General features: G+C 56.7%; 1 protein-coding gene across 3 annotated transcripts in view; it reads right to left on the minus strand.

The window, feature by feature from the left end:
- The window catches only part of Gsg1l (GSG1 like), an 89,834-nt gene extending 66,043 nt beyond the window's left edge, over positions 1-23,791 (minus strand). For all 3 annotated transcript variants that reach the window (XM_048332702.1, XM_048332703.1, XM_048332701.1), the window contains exon 1: positions 23,455-23,791. In XM_048332702.1, the coding sequence (XP_048188659.1) occupies positions 23,455-23,791 (337 nt within the window). The remainder of the gene's footprint in view (positions 1-23,454) is intronic.
- Positions 23,792-24,077: the final 286 nt, after the last annotated feature.

Raw genomic sequence — 24,077 nt, forward strand, 5'->3', positions numbered from 1 at the left:
ACACACACACACCAACAGCAGGCATCAAGGTTGGTATAGAAGGCTTGTGGCCCCTCCCTCTGTGGTACTGGGGATACCCAGCCTCCCAGGCAGGCCCTGGCCTAGCAAAGCTCTTGCCAACAACATGACAGTGACCAGGCTGGGGCCACTGAGGGTCTTGGAGCCCGGCCTCCGGACCAAGACTGTGAAAGCAAAAAGAACGGGAGCATGGCCCAAGTGGTGGGGCGTAGCTCCAGTTTGGCCTCTTTGCACAGCGGCCTAGGCGAATCCTGACCCATGCAGGACCAGGGACGGAGCTCTGAGAGCACGGCAGGTAGGGGAGGAGGTGTCGAGGGACATAAGAAATGAACAATTGACACAATATGCCAGGAACCTTCTGGAAAGAACAGGGGCTTGGCAAAACTAGCACAAAAGCCAAAATTTAGGCTGGGAATATGGCTTAGTGGTAGAGTGCTTACCTTGCATACATGAAGTCCTGGGTTCGATTCCTCAGTACCACACATAAAACAGAAAAAGCCAGAAGTGGCACTGTGGCTCAAGTGGTAGAGTGCCAGCCTTGAGCAAAAAGAAGCCAAGGACAGTGCTCAGTCCCTGAGTTCAAGCCCCAGGACTGGCAAAAAAAAAAAAAAAAAAGCAAAAAAATTCAGTCAGCAGGGACAATACATAAACCAAAGAGCAATAATGTATTCCAATAAAACTTTATTTATCTCATATTCCCTTCCTGTGGTTGTACCCCCGCTATCACTGTATCTCATCTGAGTACCCTGGATATGGTATATATATGTGTGTGTTAAAACTAGGGAAGGGAATGGGAATATCAAAATCGAGAGACAAAGGATAAAAGGGCAAATGATTCCAAAAGCAATACTTACAAAACCATTTGGTGTAAACCAACTGAACAACTCATGGGGGGCGGGAGAGGGGAAGGAGAAGAGGGGAGTCAGGGGAAAAATGAGGGAGGAGGTAACAAGATGAACAAGAAATGTACTCACTGCCTTACATATGAAACTGTAACCCTTCTGTACTTCACTTTGACAATAAAGGGGGAAAAAAGAAAAAACTTTATTTACATGACTCGGAATTGGACACAATGAGACGGATACATTCAATGATACTGAACTACACAGTGTTGGCAAGGATAGCACTGGGATTCGAACTCCAGGACTTAACACTTGCTTGGCTCACTTGCTTGACTGGCGCCCTGTGGCTTGAGCCATGCCTGTATCCCAGCTTTGGGCTGGTTAATGGCACATAGAGTCTCATGGACTTTTTCTGCCTGGGTTGGCTCCCAACTACAATCCTTGCATCTCAGCCTCCTGAATAGCTAGAGTCACACAAGTGTGAGCCGCCAGCACGTGGCTCCAGCTGTGTGGCAAATAGCTGCCACACTTACACCTCACAGGGGCCTCCTGGTTGGGGGGGGGGGGCTGAAATGTGTGGTTGATTGCAGGGCAGGGTACAGCAGCCCCGGGGGCAGCCTAGAGTCACGCTTTTATTAGCACTGCTGTTGACCTTCTACCCCTATTCTATTTTTCTCATAAGCCCTGCTCCCATTCCTGCTGGTGACAATTTTACGGATCATGGGGTTTTAGAGGAAACGTGTCCCTGGCCTGACAGCGGCCATCTGCCCAGACCGCTCCTCCTTCCTGCCACACTGCTGTGGGAATTTATTGAGCTCCTACTGCATGCTTTCCCCTCAAAATAACATGATACAGGCATCACCTTCTGACAGAAGGGGAAACTGAGGCTGGGAGGTTCGGTGAGCCACCCAAGGCCCACAATCAGAGCCTCTCTGTCTGACTGCTCCAATTGGCCACAGTAGCCCTATCTTCTCGCAAAGGGCCAAGCCGGAGAATCCTGGAATGAGCCTTGCTTTCCAGGGCTGATTAGTCAAAACCTTTATTCAGAATGCACAGACGGCGGGAAAGAAGCCAGGGAGAGAAAATTCAACGCTTGACCTTCAAGGAAACGTCTCCCTATCTGCGGGCAAATTGAATCAAGTGTAATTTCAATGACTGGGAATATCAAATCAGGGTGTTTTTTTTTTCCCTCTCCCCCTCTTATTAGAAACTTGAAAATCAATAGAACCTGAAGAGCAAGGCCAGGGGTGAAGCGGTGGTCACGCTCCTGGGCCCAGTGCTTCCCGGCTGCAATCGGTGAAAGAAATCTGTATACAGCCGTTGAATAGAAGAGGAGCTGGGTGTCACTGAAGGTCAGGGGTCTGAATCCCAGGGACCCCCAGTGAGTAAGACCAGAGCATGACCACGAACAAACGTCAAAGAAGAGATGAACAAGAGACTCACCCCGCCGCCAGTGCTCGCAGGAGTGTGAACTCAGAATTCACTTCAGAAGTCTGTCTGCTGCTCCCAGTCCCCCGCCTCACCTGAACAGTCCCCACCAGAGGCCTGTGCCCCCCAACAAACCACACCCCAGACAAGACACAGATAAGAACACCCACCACTGCCCACCTGGAAGAGGCCACAGACTGGACTGACCAGGGCAGCTGTCACCCACAGAACAAATCCACAACCTGCACACGAAGTTCCTAATGGACTCCTAATGGGTCCAGTGGCTCACACCTGCCACCCCAGCTACTCGGGAGGCTAAGACCTGGAGGATCACGGTTCAAAGCCCGCATAAGGCAGAGAGGTCTACGAGATTCCCTCTGCAATGAACAGCAAAATGCCAGGCTGGCATGGGAGAGCACCAGCCAAGCAAGTCAAGCAAGTTTGAGTCCCTAAGTCCAAGCCTTGATACCACAACACACACACACACACACACCCCTACCCCACCCCACAGTCAGCACCTGTCAGCAGCTGCGCTCACCTCATTCTTTTTACTGGCTGCAGCGTATTCTAAACACTGGATATTCCACAACGTACAGAGCCATAGGTCTTGCTGATGAACTTTCTGTATCTCCCTTCCTGGTTTTGAACACACTTTGGAGTTTCTCTGAGTGTGCGTGAGAGCTGAGTTGAAACCGCAGAACTGGTGGATGTGACGACAATGAGTTCTAACCATTACCAGGATGTGAACCACCGTGGCTGTTGCCAGGCCCAGAGCACAGTTAGGACCTGTGATGCATCTCAGGGGCCTCCATGTTGGAGAATGAGTCCCCAGCCTTCTTGTGAGGGGTGTGGCCTAGCGGGAGGAAGTTAGGTCACCGGGGGCGGGACTTGACAGAGGTGCTGGGGCAGCTTCCTGTCCTCTTAGTCACTGCTTCCTGGCCACTGTGGGGTCACAAGGTCATCTCTGCTGCGTGCTCCCATCAAGATCTTCTGTGCTGCCACAGACCCCAGGCCACAGTGGGCTGAATCCATGGGCCAAGGTAAATCTTTCTTCTTTTTTTCTTTTGCCAGTTGCAGGGCTTGAACTCAGGGCCTGGGCACTGTCCCTGAGCTTTTTCACTCAAAGCTAGCACTCTACTACTTTGAGCCACAGCGCCACTTCCACTTTTCAGTGGTTCATTAGAGATAAGAGTCTCACAGATTTTCCTGCTCGGGCTGGCTTTGAACCTCGATCCTCAGCTCTCAGCCTGCTGAGTAGCTAGGATGACAGGCATGAGGCACCGGTGCCCCATTTCCTTTCTTCTTTTTAAAGTCAATCAGCTCTGAAAGCAGAGTACAGAAGGCAGAGTAACCTGTCCCCCACCACAGCTGGGAGAGGACCGCCATCTCCTATACCCTTGTTTACCCCAATGCTTTGGTTGTTTGCTGACTGGTTACCACCTGGAGGAAGGGGAACCATCACCGGATCCTCCGTCTCCAGGGAAAGACAGAGAGGCTCAAAGTGCGGAGGCCACCCAGTGACAAGGCGGCTGCTGGAGGATCCAGTCCAGGTCTCTCACCCCCGAGCCCCCAAGTCTTGCTAGGATTCGAGATGTGCTCCTTCCAGCCCCAATGCTGTGGGGCTGAGGTGACCCCCTGTCCCCTGGCTCAGGACCAGGTGAGGCGGCGGCAGCCTGGCTCCAGGACTGGCCGACATGCGGGGAGTCAAGGCTGATCTGCGCCTCCACGGAATCGTCGGGGAGCGGAGTCCCTGAGCGCAACTGACAAGGCGAGCTTGCCCTTGGTGTGTTCAGGAAGCAGGGTTGCCACAAGGGCCCAGCGGCTCCCCCAGCAACTGGCCACGGAGTCACAGCCACCGAACCACCGAGGGCCGAGAAGCAGGCAAATCCCTGCAGGTGCCAAATGCAATAATGAATGGCAACAGGCCCCAGAACACCAGGGGCAAATTACCGGAAAATCAGTTAAGAGCCCAGGAGACGAAGAGAAGAGGGAGGAGGGAGGCGGGGAGGGGAGGGAGGAGAAGAGGGAGGGCAAGGCGCTCACCACCGATGGCAGAGAGGGATGCTTTTGCCACCAAGGAGGCTGGGTGTAAAAGTGACCTTGAATAAGCTCCTGAAACTCTTGCCGTAGAATAGCACCCGTGTGAAGAATTGGCTAGACAGCATCCCAGGCCACCGCTGCTGAGGTTGTGCAGGAACCAAGGCCCGGAGGTGAGCTTGTGCCGGGCTCCCAGCTCCTCCTCCTCCTCCTTGCCCAGGGGACCGGGCGGTTCTCCACGTACCCAGCACCTGGCAGGTGCTCAATCGCAGCTGTCTGATGGCCCCTCCGGAGCCCCCAGCTTGCTGAAGAGACCGACACACACTCAGCAGGGCCTGTCATGTCTCCAGGCAGAAGCAGACTCGAGGCCAACACGAGGCTCGTTCACTCGGGCACAGGTGTGTGTGCCTTTATTCTCCTGGCTCCTGATCACCAGGTCCTGTGCCCCAGCCCCATGCCCCCACACTGACCACACCCAGCCCCTGACCCCGCCCTGGCCCAGCAGAGAGAGACACCACCTGCGCTCAGGATAGACCCGGCAACCAATGACTACCTGCGCTGGGCCTCTGCCTGGGGGGAGGGAGGAACAGCAGGGCCTCCACCCCCTGCCTCTCCTCCTGTAATTGGGACCAGCAGGGCCTGAATTGTGGGGACACAAAGGCCTGACAGGCGGGGGTGATGCTCCTGTCATCCTGACGGCCCCCCCGGGGACTGCGACAGGAGTTAAGAGGTGACTGGCAACCAAGGCAGAGAAATGCTGTGGCAGGCGCTAGGCGGAGGATAATGAGCTGGAGAGCAGTGTTTGCTGCTGCACAAAGAAGATTCCAGCGCCCTTTGGCCCTCACAAGGATCACGAAGCCAGCCCTGGGACGCTGTGATAGAATCTAATCAGACAAGTGCAGGGCTTTGCCTCTGAGGCCAGTCGATATTGAGCCGGGCTCGGTTCTCGGGTGGCTGGTCCCATTGCGTCTTTATTACCTGCGTTCTGTCTCTCTCCCTGACCGCTGTGAGCCCCAGGCAGGGAGGGACCGGGACCCACGAGCTCTCGCTATCCTGGGGCTCAGCACAAAGCAGGGGCTCAGTCCACATCCCTGGTGTAATGAACAGCAGGAGGTGAAAACAGCTCCGAGGCCCCGTGCTCTTCCACTCGGGCCTGAGTTAGCTCTTCACAGGAGTGAGGTGCGGCCCACACCTCACCTTGGCAGAATGGCTTCTGGGAAGAAGAGGATCAAGGAACGAATGCGTCAGCTGTTGCTGCTGCCACCAAGAGTCCCCAAATTGGCTCTCCAGATCACTCGCAGCTCCCGGTTTTTCTCACGCAAGTGCATGTGGGTGGGGACCCGAGCAGGTCTGGGCAGCTTCTGGCTGCGCAGGGCTCCTGGTGTCCACTCCCTCTGGGGTCCGACCACAGGGACAGCCACCAGCTGAAGGGTCAGCTGACAGTGGGCAGGGCCTCACCACCCGACTGTGCTGTACGTATGGCGCCTTCCTTTTGTGGGTGTGCCAATATTGGGGTTTGAACTCAGGGCTTCAGGCTCTCGCTTGACTTGTTGTTGTTCTCAAGGCTGGCACTCTACTATTTGAGCCACAGCTCTCCTTCTGGCTTTTTGGGTAGTTTATTGCAGATAAGAATCTCACACACCTTCCTGTCCAGGCTGTCTTTGAACCCTGATCCTCAGATCTCAACCTCCTAAGTAGGTAGGATTACAGGCGGGAGCCACTGGCGCCCACTTCTACATCCATTCACCCTTCAACAGTCAACACAACGGACATGGCCAGGTCTAACATCTGTGGGGTGGGGAGTCAGGGCTCCGAGACATGGAGCAGTGGTAGAAGGGGGTGAATATGGTCAGCCCTGTCCCCAGGCTCCACGTCATGAACTCAACCAAACTTGGATTGAAAATAGTCAAAGGGGCAGGGGAAGAAAAGAAACAACAGAAGAGCACTGCTTTGTGGTCATTATCCCCTTAAACAGCACAGTGTGACGACTGTTTGCCTTGCGCTTCCATCTTATTAAGCACGCTAAGTAATCTGGAGATGATTTACTGCGCAAGGGAGGGTGAGCATGAGGTCCCACGTGAACGCCTCGTCTCCTCCTCCTCTTAGGTTCTGGTACCTGTGTGGGATGGCAGAACTCAGTCCTGACAGGATCCCGGGGACAGCTGAGTCTGAGGAGGAACGCCACCTGCCTGCACCCCCCCCCCACTAGCCCTCCCTCCCTCTCTCCTCTCCGCTCCCCTTCCCCGCCAAGATCCGGAAACGTAGCCCATGTTCTTCAGACCATCCTCGCCATCCCCACCACTGAGGGAGGCATGGGGTTCGGGCCAGCCAATCAGAGGGCACGATCTACACCTCAATGACAGCAGTGGTTGGCTCAGGAATGCACACGCCAACCAACTCCAACCAATGAGAGCCTTCCTTGAGCCCTCTGGCTTTGGTGCTCCTCCACAGGAGTTCTAGCTCACAAAGAAAGAGCTGTGCCCGGTCCCACAGGGCACAGCCCAGTCCAAAAGAGTAGCTGGGGCAGAAGTGTTCTGTGCCTCCCAACCCAGGAGCCACAAGTGCCACATGTGAAATGCGGCGGGAGCCGGCGAGGAACTCCATATTCAGGGTTTACTTGGGGTTTTATTTAAACTTGATTTGATTCTCCATTAACTTGTACTCCGACCTAGCAGCTGTGTACGGCTAGAGACGACCGCCGTCCACGGAATAGAGAGAGACGGAGAAACAGCAGATTTTTGAGACTGTTTAGATCCCTGCGTCCAAGACAATCAAACACCCACCGTGACACTGTGGTATACCAAAGCCCGCAAGTGTCTCTACACGGTTTAAGCTAGTAATCCTGAGCAGTGGGGACGAGCCAGTCCGTTCCAGAGTAATCTATCTTGCCTTGCCAGCCTGGCATTCGGCCGCCGAATGCACATGAATATGCCCCTGAGGCACTGGTAAATCAGCCTGCCCTGGGTTCAAATCCCACTGGTACTCATTATTGGCTGAGGAAGCTATGTGCTGCCTCCATTTCCTTGTCTGTCTGAAGCTATGGGGTGAAAGTCTCTTCCCTCCAGAACGACCAGGCATGTGCAGTTTGGGGGAGCTGTCTATTTAGGGTGTGCTAGGAGTGGAAGGTTACCTTATTTCTCCCCACTATAGGAGTCATATGACATTGCTGCCCATGATGTTTCTAGAACTGTAACAGGCATATCTTAAACATGTCCTTTCATTATCTTTTAAAAATTATTTTCATCCCACCTATAAGGCAACGAGTGTGCAAAGTGGCAAAGGTGACAGGGACGACGCTGGGATGGAGTGCGGATTTGGGGTTTTAAAGTGTCAGGTCCGCCACCCCACGACTCTGTGTGGGGCTTTTAAGCGCCGTCCCTGGAAATGATAAGAGAAATATTAATAAGACTTAGTAACTCGCCGGGCAGCCGAGCAGTTTAAATCTCAGGCAGCTTTGCTTCCAAGCCCAAGCCTTTTCACTTTTAGAGAAAGAAAATGTGTTCCCTTTTTAAAATATTATGATGGCGATTTTTTTTTTTTTTTTTATGATTCACTGAGGTTTCTGTTACCACAGAGGAGAAGAAGCCCAGTCTGGGCCTGATGTGTGGCTTGGGCCTCCGTGGCCAGCGGGGTCCAGGAGCCAGCCCTGCATCCTGAGGGGCTTGAAGAGCTCAGGGGCTGCGCCGACACCCGGAGCAGCCTCACCCCCAGGGGCTGAAGCCTGGAAAGTGCTGATGGGAGGGGCGATGCCGGTGTCACCCCAGTCTGCCCCACCGATGGCGTATGTGACACAGCCTCTCCGGGACAGAGCCGGGCTCTGCCGACGGGGGAGAGGCAGAAAGCGAGATCAGCTGAAGTCAACCCAAACAGGGAAACCATGACACTCATCTCTAATAACCACCAAAAGGCCACATGTGGAGCTGTGGCTCAAGTTGTACAGCCCTAGCCTGGGCCTCCGCCGGCACCTGCCCCGTGGGTGGACGCCTGGGCCCACGGCAGGCAGTGAAGCATGGGGGGGGGTGGAAGCAGAGGAGGATGGATTCGTGGGTGAGGTGTGTAGAGAGGATGGGGGAGAGGGATGGATACACGGGGTGGGGGAGGGATGAGGTACAGGGATCAAGGATTTTATATTCTGGTACCAGACACCAACTACACAGAAGTCTCAAACCACCAGGACAGAATGTGTGCGTGCGTGTGTGCGTGTGTGTGGGGGTGTGTGCATGTGTGTGCATGTGTGTCTGTATGTGTGTGCACGCGTGTCTGTCTGTGTCTGTGCATGTGTGTACGCTGGCTGTGTTGGGGGTCACGTCCCGATGGACAGAGCAGTTTCTGGAACGCAGACTCCACGTAGGGGTGCAGAGGGGGAGGGACGCCTCCCTCACCCCACGCCCTGGGGTGAGAGGGGCCTCCGGCGGGTCCTGAGACTTCGGGAATGTCAGCTGAGAATGATAACCCCACGGCAAGTGGGAAAAATAAGGGCTTCCAATTTAAAAAAAAGAAAAGAAAAGAAATTCAGAATTCATCTCAGCCAGATTGCCAAGACGGCTGCGCGTCTCCTGGGTATGGAGGAGACACGGGAGAAGAAGAGACAGCGCTGCATCTCTGCTAGAACGTTCCTCTCCAGTGAGCAGCCCTGACTCGGGAGGCAGAGTGGCTGGTGCGTGAACAGCGTGGCAGAGGCCGGCAGGCTCGCCTTCTCCGTGGGCTGTGGTCAGACCTGGACCCTCACCTCTGCCACCCACCGCAACACTCCAGGAAACCGCTCCACACCAAACCCACGCAGCCCCGCGCGTCCCTGAAGCCCACGACGGGCTTTGGAAAGTTAGAAAAAATCACAGAAGCTAGCATGTCAGCCTGTCCTGGGGTGATGACCGCGGCCCGGGCCTTGGCCCTGCCTCAGGGGTGTGGGACAGACAGGCAGGCAGACACACGTAACACAGCCCTGTCCCACGTAAGGTCTCTCTCTCCCACTACATAGTCTAACAAAAGCCAGCTCCTTCTTCAGTCTTCTTCATTAACTGCTTACACCCCAAGCCCACTTGTCCTCCGTGTGTCACCCCATCCCAATATGTCGGCCGACCCTGGTTGGTGATGCTTTTAAGCTCTGTCCTAAACCCTTCTGGTTCCCTGCATCTCCCTGCCGGGCCAAGCCGGGCCACCTGTTAAGCCTCCCAAGGAAGCAGTGCTAGCCCTGGGAATCTTTGCCACTTTCTTTGGTGTTGTTCTGCTGGAACGAGGACTTGAACTCAGGGCCCGGATGCTGTCCCTGAGCTGTCTCACTCTACCTCTTGAGCCGCAGCTCCACTTCTGACTGTTTTATTTTTGGTGGTTCATTGGAGATCAGAATCTCACAGACTTTCCTCCCCCGGCTGGCTTTGAACCACGATCCTCTGGCCTCAGCCTCCTGAGTGGCTAGGATGACAGGCGTGAGCCGCCGGCAGCTGCTCCTTTCCCCAGTGAGGCGTGGACACCTCCTGCCTTGCCCCACATGGCTCTGCACCCCAAGTCTACACGTCTGATCCATGTCCCCTTCTCTCTGGCAGGCCACGCCCCATTCTAGGTCATGGGGGGGGGGCCCGAGTCCCTCCCCCATGGCACGTGCCCCCCTCCTAGCTCCCCAGAGGCTGGCCATCTGCCTTCAGCTCATGGATGAGGATGCAGAGGGTCCCCGCAGCGAAGTAAGCCATCCAGAAACGCACTCAAACAGAGGCAGAGGCAAGACTTGAACTCAGATCCCGAGGGGCTTCTCCCCTGCTCCCATCTGCCCCTCATTGGAAAGAAGTGGTGTGGACATCCACGCAGGAGTTGGACTCGGCTCCCAGGAAAGGGGCCGGGGGGTGGTATCTGTCTCCATGGTTACAACAAAACCTGAACAAAGCTGCGCAGCCTTGAGCAGAGCCGCCGGTCCTCCTGACGAGCAGGCCTTCAGCCCGCCTGCTTCTGGATCCCCCTGATTAAACCCGGCCCCTGAGAGGAGCGAGATGTCTTCTAATTATGAGCGGGGTCACCCTCCCCGAACCCCTGATGGTGACCCCACCGTACACTGCTGCAATCTCCGGCCCGCCTGCAGAACAACACTGGAGGAGATCCAGGGACAGTCCCATAGTTCATCTCCCCACCTGCGGCTCTGTCAGCTTCCAGAAAGCAGCTCAATCCCAGCACTGACACCTGGGGACACTGAGGCACAGATGGCAAACACTGCTGTCTGCAAAAATAAAACCTGCTGGGCGCCGGAGGCTCACGTCCATCATCCTAGCTACTCAGGAGGCAGAGATCAGAGGATTGAGGTTCAAAACCAGCCCAGGCAGCAAAGTCCGTGAGGCTCTTATCTCCAATGGACCACCAGAAAACCGCAAGTGGCACTGAGGCTCCAGTGGTAGAGCACCAGCCTTGAGTGAAAAGGCTCAGGAATGGTGCCTGGGTCCTGAGTTCAAGCCCTGGTAAGAATAAGAATAATGTAAAAATAAAACCTACTGGGGTCTTTTCCTACCCTAGAAAAGGGAGCGGAAATGGATTTGCTCTGATTGCCAAAGCTCCTCACTGCCGCAGGCTCGAGGTCAGCTGTCCAGGAGGCTGAGGCGTCAGAAATGCACGTGATTGGCTAAGGATGCAGGGCGGGACTTCCTGCGACAACAAGAAGTGTCTCCATGAAACTTGGGCTTGATGGGGTTGGAGGCATGGCTCAGGGCGAGAGCACAGCCAAGGAGTGAAAGTGTCAGATGCGGAGTTTGAGTCCCAGTCTTGCGCAAGAAAAAGGCCTGTGACGAGAGGACACGGGCCTAGCCTTCTTCCTTCTAGACAGAGCCTCACTGTGTAGCCCAAGCTGGCCTTGAACTCTAGACCCTCCCCCCAGCCTCCCAGGGGCTGGGATTGCAAGCGTGGAACACCCAGCCTGGCTGCCTTCCACGAGGCTTCTCCAGACCAGAGCTGGAGCGCGGGCCCGGAAGCTTCCTGGCTTTGCTCAGAACGGAGAGGAGAGAAAGCAGGGACGGCCCAACCCAGGCAGAGGCCTGGTCCAAGCCAGACTGGGGAAACAGACAGGATTCAGGGCCCGGCCCCCCCGCGCCCCCCCCCCCATGCTCCGAGACATCAACAGCGGGAGAATGGGCCTTGGAGACTATTTTTGGAAAGCAAAAAGAATGAGATGCAGAGAACACTGCAATTAGGAGAGCTGAACTGGCACGGCCAGGCGTGGCGGTGCATGCCCGTCATCCCAACCACTTGGGAGTTGGGGAAAGGAGGCTCACGTCTGAGGGCGGCCGGACAAAACACACTACGCGGTCTGAAGAACATGGAAAGCGACGAGGACAGAGGTTTGTAGCTCAAATAGCAGTAGGGTGCAGAGTTCAAACCCCAGCACCTCCAGAATTATAACAACAGACATAGACAGTCAGAGAACGGAAATCAGCCCCATTGGGAAGCAGTGCTGCAGGGGAGCCCTGAGGGCCCCGGGGGACGCACAAAAGCCACACAGGAGAGGATTTACCACGACACCAGGAATCCCAGCAGAGAGGGCACGGAGCCCAGCGTCCACTCCACAGGGCGGGATGGAAACCACATGGCCCCTGCAAGAGACGCCCCCATTGGCTCCTTTCCACACTCTACCCCTCCCACATGGCCCCGGAATCACAATCCCAGCTTCTCTCCTCAAGGAGCTAGATAGAAACCCACATCCACACAAAACCCAAGTCCGCATGCCCCCTCGGGCTGTATTCACAATGTCACTGTGTGTGTGTGTGTGTGTGTGTGTGTGTGTAGGCAGCCAGATGGATGAGAAATGGAAAGCCCGGGCACTATGTGTCCTTGAGGAAGACGTGAGGGCGGGGTGCCAGCAGCTCACGCCTGTCATCCTCACTACTCAGCAGGCTGAGATCTGAGGATCGCAGCTCAAAGCCAGCCTGGGCAACGAAGTCTGTGAGACTCTTACCTCCAAGGACCCACCAAAGAGCTGAAAGCGGAGCTGTGGCTCAAGTGGTAGAGCACCACCAGCCTTGAGCAAAACAAGCCAAGCAAGAGTGTAAGTCCCTGGGTTCAAGCCCCAGTACCAGCATACATCTCATCATCATCATCATCATCATCATCATCATCATCATCATCATCACCACTACAACAACAACTAATAACAATACAATCCAGTCATTCTCTCCTGATATCCACAGGTATCAGGCCATTTAAAAAATTATGTATTGGGCTGGGGATATAGCCTAGTGGCAAGAGTGCCTGCCGCGGATACACGAGGCCCTGGGTTCAATTCCCCAGCACCACATATACAGAAAACGGCCAGAAGCGGCGCTGTGGCTCAAGTGGCAGAGTGCTAGCCTTGAGCAAAAAGAAGCCAGGGACAGTGCTCAGGCCCTGAGTCCAAGGCCCAGGACTGGCCAAAACAAACAAACAAACAAACAAAAAATTATGTATTGTGTGATGGAATCTCTTTTTTGAGGCATAAAGGAAGATTCACAAATTCAAGAAAAGAAAAATTCATCAAAATTGTTCACAAAAGAAAAAAACGTGGCCAACCTTCACCTCCGCTCCTCAACACTAAACGCAGGGGAGCCGCAGCCTGGCCCTGCACTCCACACTGGAAAGGTTTAAGCCTGTGCACTGAACCTGCGCACCCCACGGCCTGCGCCCGACACGGCCTGCGCACCCCACGACCTGCGCCCCCCACGGCCTGCGCACCCCACGGCCTGCGCACCCCACGGCCTGCGCCCGACACGGCCTGCGCCCGACACGGCCTGCGCACCCCACGGCCTGCGCCCCCCACGGCCTGCGCCCGACACGGCCTGCGCACCCCACGGCCTGCGCCCCCCACGGCCTGCGCACCCCACGGCCTGCACCCCACGGCCTGCGCACCCCACGGCCTGCGCCCGACACGGCCTGCGCCCCCCACGGCCTGCGCCCCCCACGGCCTGCGCACCCCACTGCCTGCGCACCCCACGGCCTGCGCACCCCACGGCCTGCGCCCCCCACGGCCTGCGCACCCCACGGCCTGCGCCCCCCACGGCCTGCGCCCCCCACGGCCTGCGCCCGACACGGCCTGCGCCCCCCACGGCCTGCGCCCCCCACGGCCTGCGCCCCCCACGGCCTGCGCCCCCCACGGCCTGCGCCCGACACGGCCTGCGCCCCCCACGGCCTGCGCCCGACACGGCCTGCGCCCCCCACGGCCTGCGCCCGACACGGCCTGCGCCCCACACGGCCTGCGCCCCACGGCCTGCGCCCCACACGGCCTGCGCCCCACACGGCCTGCGCCCGACACGGCCTGCGCCCCCCACGGCCTGCGCCCCCCACGGCCTGCGCCCCACACGGCCTGCGCACCCCACGGCCTGCGCACCCCACGGCCTGGCGGCCAGGGAGGCGTGGTGGGGGAGGGAGGCTGGCAGGCACATGCTCCCACCGAGGCCAACCCCTTCCAGGGCTCGCCTCGCCCCTCACACTCGCCTCTCACACCACCCCTCACACTCATCCCCTCTGCACTTGCCCCTCACACTCACCTCACACTTACCTCTCACACTTGCCCCTCACACACACTCATCCAGCACACTCACCTCACACTCGCCCCTCACACACCCACACCTCACACTCGTCTCTCACACTCACCTCACATCACCCCTCACACTCACCCCTCACACACACACCCCACACACTTGCCCCTCACACTCACCTCATACACCCGCTCCTCACACCTGCCCCTCACACTCACCCCTCCACACTCGCCCCACGTACTCACCTCACACTCACCCCTCCACACTCGCCCCTCGCACTCACCCCTCACACACCTGCCCCTCACACTCACCTCACACCTCTCACACCCACCCCTCGCACTCACCCCTCACACACCCTTCACACTTACCTCTCACATTCACCCCTCCACGCTTGCCCCTGGCACTCGCCCTTCGCACACCCGCCCCTCACACTCACTCCTCACACTCACCCTTTCCACTCACCTCTCACGCTCACCCCTGCTCTCCAGCCCGCCAGCCTCTCCTCTTCCAGACCTCCCCACCTGCCTGTCCCCCTGGCCACCTGCCTAGCGAGGGCCGGGGCAGCTTCTCAACTCCAGAGGTGACGCAGGCTTGCTTGTGTCATATGCGTTGCTCACACTCATACACGTGTGCATACATGTGCATGCACAGGTGCACACAGACAACTCGAAGTTTCAGGAGGCAGGAACCTGGTCCCCTGCTGTGCTTAGACAGGATGGGGCCCCACGGGCACAAGTGCTGATGCCTGGTCCCCAGCAGGCGACACTAGTGAGAGGTGGTAGGATCCCACCGTGTGACACGGATAAGGGATGTTAGTGAGGGGCCGTTGCACCCTAGCAGGAGACACCAGTAGGGTCTACTGGTGGCCCTAGTAGGCCCAACTGGTGGCACAGCAGGTGGCCCTAGTGAGTCTATGGGTTACCAACAGGTGGTGCTAGTGAGAAACGATGGGACCTTAGCGGGTGGCACTAGTGGATTAGTTCCCAGCAGGTGGCGCTAGTGAGAGGCCACTGGACTCCAGCAATGGCGCTGGTGAGGGGTGACCGGACACTGAGGACACGGAGCAGGCTGTCCCTTTAGTAACCCCCCTGTTTTTATCCACATGCCGGATGGTTCCAGATGCTTCCTCTCCTGGGCCCCCGGGTCAGCCGCCCGCAGTGTGGCACACAGGCTGCAGGGGGCTGTGGGCAGAGGACAGTGTGTCAGCGGCCTTGCACTGCTCTGACAACCGTAACCAGCCGTGAGCGCTGAAAGGGAGGAAGCGGGGATCCTGGCTCTGCGTTCAGGGGCTTCGGGCCACTGCTGACTCCATCACAGTGGGCATGTGCCGGAGAGTGCCAGGGGCGGCGGGAGCTGGCAGAGAGGGCCGCCCGCCTCCTGGCAGCCTGGAAGCACAGGGGTGGGCTGCCTGGCCCTGTCTCCTGCAATCATCAGAGAACAATGAATCAACATAGAAGCCGTAGAAGAGAATTCACAGCTGAGTGCCAAGGGCATCCTAGCTGCTCAGGCGGCTGAAGTCTGAAGATCACAATTCAAAGCCAGCCTGCCCAGGAAAGTCCATGAGAGCTTATCTCCAATTAACCAGCATAAAGTCAGAAGTAAAGCTGTAGTTCAAGTGGAAGAGTGCCAGCTTTGCGTGAATAAACTCAGGGACAGTGCTCAGGCCCTGGGTTCAAACCCCAGTAGTGGGGGGGGGGGGGAAGACAAAATTTAATCTATATGGTACAAGATAGAAAGGGAAGAAGGGAAGGGAAGGGACGAGAAGGAGAAAAAAAAGACTGAACAAATTCAATTGTTATTTGCTGAAGACCCTTAGGGTGAAGCAAAAGAAAGAAAACTAATGCAACTATTCTTACCAGATTTGTGCCTAACAAAAAGGCATGAAAGTTAAAATAAAAAGGCTTGTAAAGCTAGAGCAAGGAGACACAAACAGGAAAATGCAGGGACAGCCACATTAAGATAGAAAAAACAGAATTCAAAGCAAAAACCTTTTACTTGGGGACATAGTCATTTTATCCTAACAAAAGATAAAATCCGCAATTCCGCAATGAAAACACAACTGTCATGAATGTCTTTGTGATGACTAACATAGACTCCAACTGTATAAAAACAAAAAGTGTCACAAATACAAAGAGAAGTGGAAAGAATCCAGCTGAAGAGAAAGCTGCCTACCTTCTGTAGCTCTTGAAAGATCGACAGAGTGAAGATAAATAAATAACAATATAAAGTTTTAAAATAATCCTACAGAGTTGAGTGCCAGTGGCTCACGCCTATAATCCTAGCTACTCAGGAGACTGAGATCTGAGGATTGCAGTTCAAGGCCAACCCAGGCAGGAAAGCCCATCAGACTCTTATCTCCAATTAATCACCAAAAAGCCACAAGTGGAGCTGTGACTCAAATGGTAGAACAACAACCTTGAGCAGAAAACAATGACAGCCCAGACCCTGAGTTCAAGCCCTGTCACACGCACGTGCGCGCACGCTCACACACACACACACACACACGGGTGAAGCTGTTTTAAACTAACCTCAGTTGACATATCTGGTTTTGTTGTCCTTTGTTCTTTTTCCCAGCACTGAGGACCAGAGCCCAGGGCCTTGCGCATGGCCACCAAGCAGGCTTCCACCTAAGCCACAGCCCCCGACCTTTGATTTTCAGTTTTGTTTTCAGATAAGGTCTCACACTTTTGCCTGGCCAGACCATGGACCAAAATCCTGGTACCTATAGCTGGAACTGTAAGCATGCGCCACCTCACTGGGTTTGTTTTTGAGATAGGATCTCATGAACTTTTTACACAGGGCCAAACCTCGATCCTCTCCACCTCCCGAGGAGCCGAGATGATAGACATGCACCATCACACCCAACTATGCCTGTTCATGTGTCTGTTTGTTTTGAATAAAACATTTAACAAAAATGTTTTGGTACAGTTGAAAATGTTCTGGTACCCTTTTCTAACATTCTGTTGATTCAACATTTATGACAGCAATAAATGATAACAAGCAACTAAGACAAACCCCATGAAATTTTTTAACGGCCTACTAAATTACACTTAGATCAAAGTAAGGGAACTTTTAGAAACAACACTCTAACTGTAGAACTTTTAGAAAATCATTACAAGCCAGATGCCAGTGGCTCACACCTGTAATCCTTGATACTCAGGAGGCTGAGATCTGAGGATCATGGTGCAAAGCCTGCCCAGGCAGGAAAGTTATCTCCAGTTAACTATCAAAAATCCAGAAAGGGAGCTGTGGCTCAAGTGGCAAAGCACCAGTCTTGAGTGAAAAAGCTAAGGAACAGAACCCAGGTCCTGAGTTCAAGTCCCAGTAGTACCCCCCCCCACACACACACAGACATACACATGGCCAAAGTAGTGCTCAAAGGCAAACTCATAGCAATAAATACGGTCATCATTTTTAAGTATGAAAGCAACACTTTTAACTTGAAAACATCAAGGAAAGATCAAAAGAAAGCAAGGGTAGAGCAGAAAATACAATCAAACAGAATTGAGAAATGAAAGACTACTGAGCCTTTGGATTTGAGGGAGGAATTAAAGGAGCCAGTAAATAGCACAGCTGTTGAAGGTCTGGACTGAGAAGCAGGGAGAGAGATGAACCTGTCTGAGCCTGAGGTCCAGTTTCCCAAGGCACGGCCCACCAGGAGCCCCCAAGCCCTTAGCCAGGTATGGTGGCTCATGCTTATAATCCTGGCTACTTGGGAAGCAGGATCAAGAGGACTGAGGTTCAAGACCAGCTTGAACAAAAAAGTCAACAAGACCCCATGTCAACAAATGAGCAAGCATGGCAGTAGGAGCCTGTAATCCCAGCTACTCAGAGGCCGTAAGTACTCAGAGGCGGACCAGTCAAAAACATAAGACCCTAACTAAAAAATCACCCAAAGGCAAAGAGGGCCGGGGAGGCGCTCACGAGGGAGAGAGCTTGCCTTCCAAGTGCGGAGCTCGGAGTTCAAATCGCATGAAAAAGTGTGCCGCGCCCATGTGTGAACACGTACAAGCTCATGCACGTGCACACACACACGCACGCGCGCGCACACACACACACACAAATCAAGATATCCTGCTGTCTCTGGGGTTCTTCCCCGAGGCCTCTCGCAGCAGATCTGAGCAAGGTGAGTCAAGAACAAGAGAAGGAAAACCCAAGGTACCAGAGGAGGCATGAGGAAAAATCCTAAGAAAATACTGTGCTAAATGTTATGCAAATACATGTGAAACCCTTCATGGAAAATGGGCTTTCTACGAAACATAATTCGCTAAAAAGTGACTCAAGTAGAGTATGGAAACTGGTTATGGAGATACAGCCTGCAATCTCAGCACTCAAGAGACTCGGAGGAGGATTTTTGAGTTCTAGACTGGCCTGGATTGTATAGCAAAACTGTGAGTCAGAAGAAAGAGAGGGAGGAAGAAGGAGGAGGGGAGGAGGAAGAAGAGGAGGAGGGGAAGAGGAAGAGGAGGAGGAGAAGGAGGGGAGGAGGAAGAGGAGGGGAGGAAGAGGAGGAGGAGGGGAGGAGGAGGAGGAGGAAGAGGGGAGGAGGAGGAGGATGGAGAAGGAGGGGGAGGAGGAAAGCAAGCCACATTTCCTCTGCTTTTGGAAAGCACCTTCTTCCCCCCACCCCCACCCCCAGAACTCAGCATGGTGGCCCCCTTTCTGGCCAGTGAGGTCTCGATTCCAATGGCATCCATCAAAGACATCTCTCCAACCTTCCTGGCCAACTCCACACACCACGCTTCACTTCTTTCCGGGCGCTGAGGTTTAGAGGAGATTCCCCTCCTATGTTTTCACCACATTTATTCTCTCCACTGGAGGTCAACTCCTGCAGACACAGGCCTGGGTATCCAGTTAACCAGCAGTTACTAACAAACACAAGAAGAAAGGAAGGGAGAGAGAGAGGGAGGGAGGGAGGGAGGGAGGGAGGGAGGGACCAACAGAGACAAGAGAGCTTGCAGAAAACCTGTTCAAATCCTCTTATTACAAGGGAGGACAAAGTCTTTGCAGGACACATGGAAGCATCTAGAAGGGCCCCCGTGCTGTTGCTGGCTGGGTAGTCCAGGGCCTGGGGCCTTCACAGGCCAAAGGCATCCAGCTGCCTCTGGCCCCGGGGTGCTGGGGAGTTGCTCTTCAGCATAAGGGGGCCATTGGGCCAGGGTTACTGAATATCCCCTCTGAGTGCCTGTCCCCGCCCAGGGTCCACACTGCCTACTCTTGGGGGGCTGCAGCCTTGGTGGGGGGCTCAGGGCTCTGTCCCTCACCTTCTCTCTCTGGATGCCAGCGCTGTCTGCTTTCCTCTCTGCCCCCTGCACCGGGTAGCATCTGGCCCAGGTGGTGCTGGCGAGTGCGGATGGAAGAACGCCGGCGCTGAGCCCTTTCCTTCCCCTAGCTGAGGCGCTTGGAGCTTGTTTGAAATAACGAGCCCTTCAGCAGGACAGAAGGCCCCGAAGTGAAGCCTGACGTTCTGTAGACCTGCAAGGGTTCCTTGGGGTTCATGTCCAGAAATCAGGGATACGCCAGGGCCCCAGGTAACAGCCCCAGCTCTGCACACGGCCGAGCAGTGGTGTGAAAAGTAGCTTAGGGGCCTCTGGGGTGCACACCTGAGTCCTAGCTACTCCAAAGCTGAAATAGGAGGATTGGGGTTTAGAGCTGGGACGGGCAAGTCCACGTGGCTCTTATCTCCAGTGAACCCGCAAAAAAAAAAACACTTGCAAATGGAGCTGTGGTTCAAATGGTAGAGCACCAGCCTCAAAGAAACAAAAATAAATAAATAAAGCCAAACAAGAGCCAGAGGTTCTGAGTTCAAGCCCCAACACTGGCACAAAAAGGAGGAAGAAGGGAGAGGGGGAGGAGGGAGAAGAGGAGGAGGAGAAGCAGCAAGTCAGAGCGACAGTCCTGACCGGCCATTACCCAAGCCACAAGCCTGGTGGTGTTGCGACCACGACCACGTGTGGGCCTCGTCAGCACTGGGGAGCCGGCTGCAGACACAACAGGAGACAATCAACCCCCACCATCACAGAAATGCCGGACAATCACACACCGAAGGAATGGATGTGTGACACACACTGCTGTAAGGCAGGTGGCAGTCGGTGCTTCAAAGCAAAACCAAACCCAGCCAAGGCCTTGGCAGGACGCAGGACGGCAGGGGGAGCAGTGTGGTGGGGGCCTTGGCTTCAACCCCCTCCCCCACAGTCGCTCATCTGGCTTTGCCACCGACTCCCCAACCAGGACCTGTCCATGACTGCTCTGCCCCTTCTCTCCTGGGGCCCCCCTCAGAGCCAGCTGCACATGCTCCCCCAAAACCCTGACCCCCCCCGTGTGGCCACGCCCACCCCCAGAAAGCCCACTTCTCCCCCCACCAGGACCCCACCACGCCTCAAAGCCCACAGGGAAAGCCACTCTGCGGGGAGGAGTTGGGACAAAGGTTTCTTTGTGCCGGGCTGGGGACAGCGGCTTCCTCTCCATGTGGGAACCCGGCTTCAGGAGAGTTCCCCGCAGCCCTGGTACTCAGAATGGGAAGAGGTACACATGGAGGGGGGATGTCACAAGTTGGGGGTGCCTTTACACCCCAAAGAAGGAGAGAAGACTTTTCCCAGGCAGCGAGCAGGATTTCTGTCCATGTTGTTGAGATGTTGTTGTTGATGATGGTTCCTCCCCCCCACCCCCCTTTTTGGAGGAAAAAGAATAAAATGGTCACAGAACCCAGAAGACAGGTTGCCGTGGCAACGAAAGTTTGAGGCCAGGTACTTTCTGACACCCTTTCGGGGTGCAGTGGTGTAGACAGGATTCTGGGGCGTGGTGCAGTCAGCTGCGCGAAACGCCCACGCCACCCCAGACCTCCCCAAATTTCTTAGCAGCCACGACAGGCTGATAACCAGTCTCCAAGCTCCAGAGCGGAAAATTGGGATATTCTCTCTCTCTCTCTCTCTCTCTCTCTCTCTCTCTCTCTCTCTCTCTCTCTCTCTCTCTCTCTCTCTCTCTCGATCTCCAGTCAACAGTGACCAAAAGATATTGAGGGGAGAGGGTGTCACGCATCCAGTAAACTCACTAGCCATGTTTGGACTGCCCAAGGCCTGGGGTGACCATCCCTGCTCAACAATCTCTCCCCCCCAAAGTGTCCTCTTCTCCAGTCCCATCAGCCCCGATCTGCTTCCTGTCATGCCCGTTTGATTCCTTTCTGTGCCCCTAGAAAACACTTCAGGCTCGCCTGAAGCCATGGGCCCTGGTGATGGCCAGAGTTTAACAAGATGGTGCAGATGAGGCAGGCATGATGGCTCAAGCCTATTGTCACCCGGCTACTTGAAAAGTAGAAGACAGGGGGACAGTGTTTGAAGCCAGCCTGAGACTGCCTCTCAATGCATGGCTGGGTGTGGTGGCTGCAGCCTGTAATCCCAGCGTACAGGGAAAGCACCACGGCTGGGTGGAGTGACCCGGGATGGTGCAAGTAGGAGGACTCAAAGGGAGACTCCTACCCCAGGAAGAAGCAGTGACAGAAGGGGCTGAAGGTGCGGCTCAGGTGGTAGAGCACCTGCCTAGCCAACCAGAGGCCTTGAGTTCAAGTTCCCGGTCCCGGCACACAGGAAAGAAAAGGTTCTTTCAAATGAGAGAAGTTCGAGAGCTGGTGCTTGTAAAGAGCTGAGCATTGGTGTCAGTCCACGTGGTTCCTAACACTGTCTCAATCCACAGCTGGTTTAAAATCCAGTGCCCACGGGCTGGGAATATGGCCTAGTGGTAAAGTGCTCGCCTCCTATACATGAAGCCCTAGGATCAGTTCCTCAGCACCACATATATAGAAAAAAGTCGGAAGTGGTGCTGTGGCTCAAGAGGTAGAGTGCTAGCCTTGAACAAAAAGAAGCCAGGGACAGTGCTCAGGCCCTGAGTCCATGCCCCAGGTCTGGCAAAAACAAAAACAAAACAAATAAACAAAAAATCCAGTGCTCAGACTTAAGCACCAGAGCAGAGCCCTAGCTAAGCTATGAATATCCTGGGGCTTGGTAGGCGGAGCCTCCCAGGGCAGCCTGGGGGGGGGGGTTGTGTCAGCCTGGGCCTGGACACCCCAGGACAGAGGGATGGGGGGGCAGCCTGGGCCTGGACACTCCAGGGCAGAGGGACATCACAGCTGTGGCTGCCAGGACCACAGCTCTGCTCTGTGGTCTCCGGTGGTTTTCCCGTGTGGGGGAGGCTGGCCAGCGGCACTCCAGTGGCAGGGGCCTGGTCTCCAGGGTTGCTGAAGTTCATGTGGAAGTGGGAGGGGCTGTACCCCCTTGGGAAGCTGTACCCCCAACAGGGTGTCCTGGGAGGGGGGAGATGTCCTGAGGGGGAGGGGGCTGTTGTAGCCAAAAAGGCAGCCGCTAACACTTTTTTTTCCTTTCTTTTTATTAGAAAAGATCCAAAGCCTGGGCGCACCCCACACATCAGATGGGGGGGGGGGGGCTGCTCCAATACCTGTGTCTTTGACAAGCAGCCAACATGGCTAAGACAAAGTCGGAGGAAAGTTGGGGCAGAAGAGAAACGGTGGGCATCTGTGGGTACAGAGATGGCCAGCCCTGCCCCAGGCCCCATGATCTCTCGCACAAGTCGCATCCTTGCGCTATAAAGGGCGACTGAAGACCTACTAGGTGCTAGACACTACCCAGAAGTGGGGAAAGAGCAGGGGCTGTGCCCGTCTCAGCCGGGGTGGGATGGCAGACACCCCAGGAAATGCCAGGCTATGCCAGCTATGGTGAGAGAGCCCATGGTGAGCCCCAAAGAGAAGAAGACCTCAGAGGACCCCCACCTGGGGATCTGGCCAATTCTGGACAAGCACCGTGGGCACCCACTCCTTGCACCCCAGGAGCACGCGTGGGGTGTCCACGTGCCTTGGTGGTGAGCTTTAGTCATGAGGAAAGAGGCGCATCCACGCAGCCCCCCCCCCCCCGCACGGACTTGGAGCCCTTCTGGTCTGGGGACTGCGTGGCCCTTGCCTGGCACAGCCCCCCTCCCCCGGCAGCCACCCCTGAGCCCCGCCATCACCTCGCTGGCTGCCTTGGGGACCCCGGCTGTGGGGGAGCAGGCGGAGGAAGGGGCGAGCTCTGCCTTCGGAGAGCCCCCCTTCCCAGTTCGGAGAACCTGGGGCTACACCAGGGCGGCCGGAGCCCGCAGGAGCCGTATCCCCGTTTTCCCGCCGCCCCGCCTGGGCTCCCCTGCTCTCCCCGAAGGGGCCAGGCGCCCAGGGCTCCCGGCTTCGGATCTCAGGGGCGTCCACGGGGTTCTCGAGCCGGGACGGAGATGCGGCGCGGCGGGCCAAGGGGCGTGCGGACTTCAGCGAGGCGGTGCGCGGGGCGGGGGTGGGGGGCGCCTCCGGGGTGCAGCCTCATCATCCCCAAAGCCCCCCGCGTTCGCTGGGATCCCAGCCGGGCTCCAGAGCCCTGCGCACCCCACGATCGACGCAGCCCTGAGGGGCGCGCGGGATCAGGTGTCGCTGCGACCGGCCCGGAGGGGGACGGGGCGCGGGGCGCGTCCGCACTCCCGGATCCCGCACTCCCGGATCCCGCGCTCCTCCATCCCGCACTCCCGGATCCCGCGCTCCTCCATCCCGCGCTCCTCCATCCAGCGCTCCCGGATCCCGCACTCCTCCATCCCGCACTCCGGGAGCCCGCACTCACCGAGCCCGCCGGGCTCCTCCTCGCACGAGAACCAGATGCCGGCGTGGAAGCGGCGGAGCAGGAAGCGGTCGTCGCCGGTCTCCCAGCTGTACGGCGCCCCCGGGGGCCCGGGCCCCGCGGCCTCGGCGGGCGCGGCGGGGGCGGCGGTGCCGTTGGCCGTGGCGTTGGCGCCCGGGTCGGGGCAGCGGGCGCCGCCGCCCTGGCCGCAGCCGGGCTTGGGCACCCGGCGCGCGCCCTGGCACCAGTGCGTGGTGAGGAAGGCGGTGGTGGCGAAGAGCAGCGCCAGCAGGTTCAGGGCCACGGCCAGGAGCGCCCGGCCGCGGCGGCTCGTCCTCATGCCGCCCGCCCGGGAGGGGGCTCGGCGCGCGAAGTTGGCGGCCGGCGCCCGCCGCGCCCCGCGGGGCCGCTCGGGAGGGGGCGCCCCGGCGATCGATCGGCGCGCGGCGCGGGCCCACGCCCCCTCCCCGGCCCCGGCGCGGGGGCGCACGGCGGCGGCGGCGGCGGCGGCGGCCGAGGGGACCCCGCGCGCCCGGAGCCCGAGCGAGCGAGCGAGCGGCGAGCCGCGAGCGCGAGTGCGCCTGGCCGCGGCGGGGACACGCGCGCCCCGCGGCGGGGAGACACCT

This window comes from Perognathus longimembris, chromosome 23, assembly GCF_023159225.1.
Source record: "Perognathus longimembris pacificus isolate PPM17 chromosome 23, ASM2315922v1, whole genome shotgun sequence".
Classification (NCBI taxonomy): domain Eukaryota; kingdom Metazoa; phylum Chordata; class Mammalia; order Rodentia; family Heteromyidae; genus Perognathus; species Perognathus longimembris.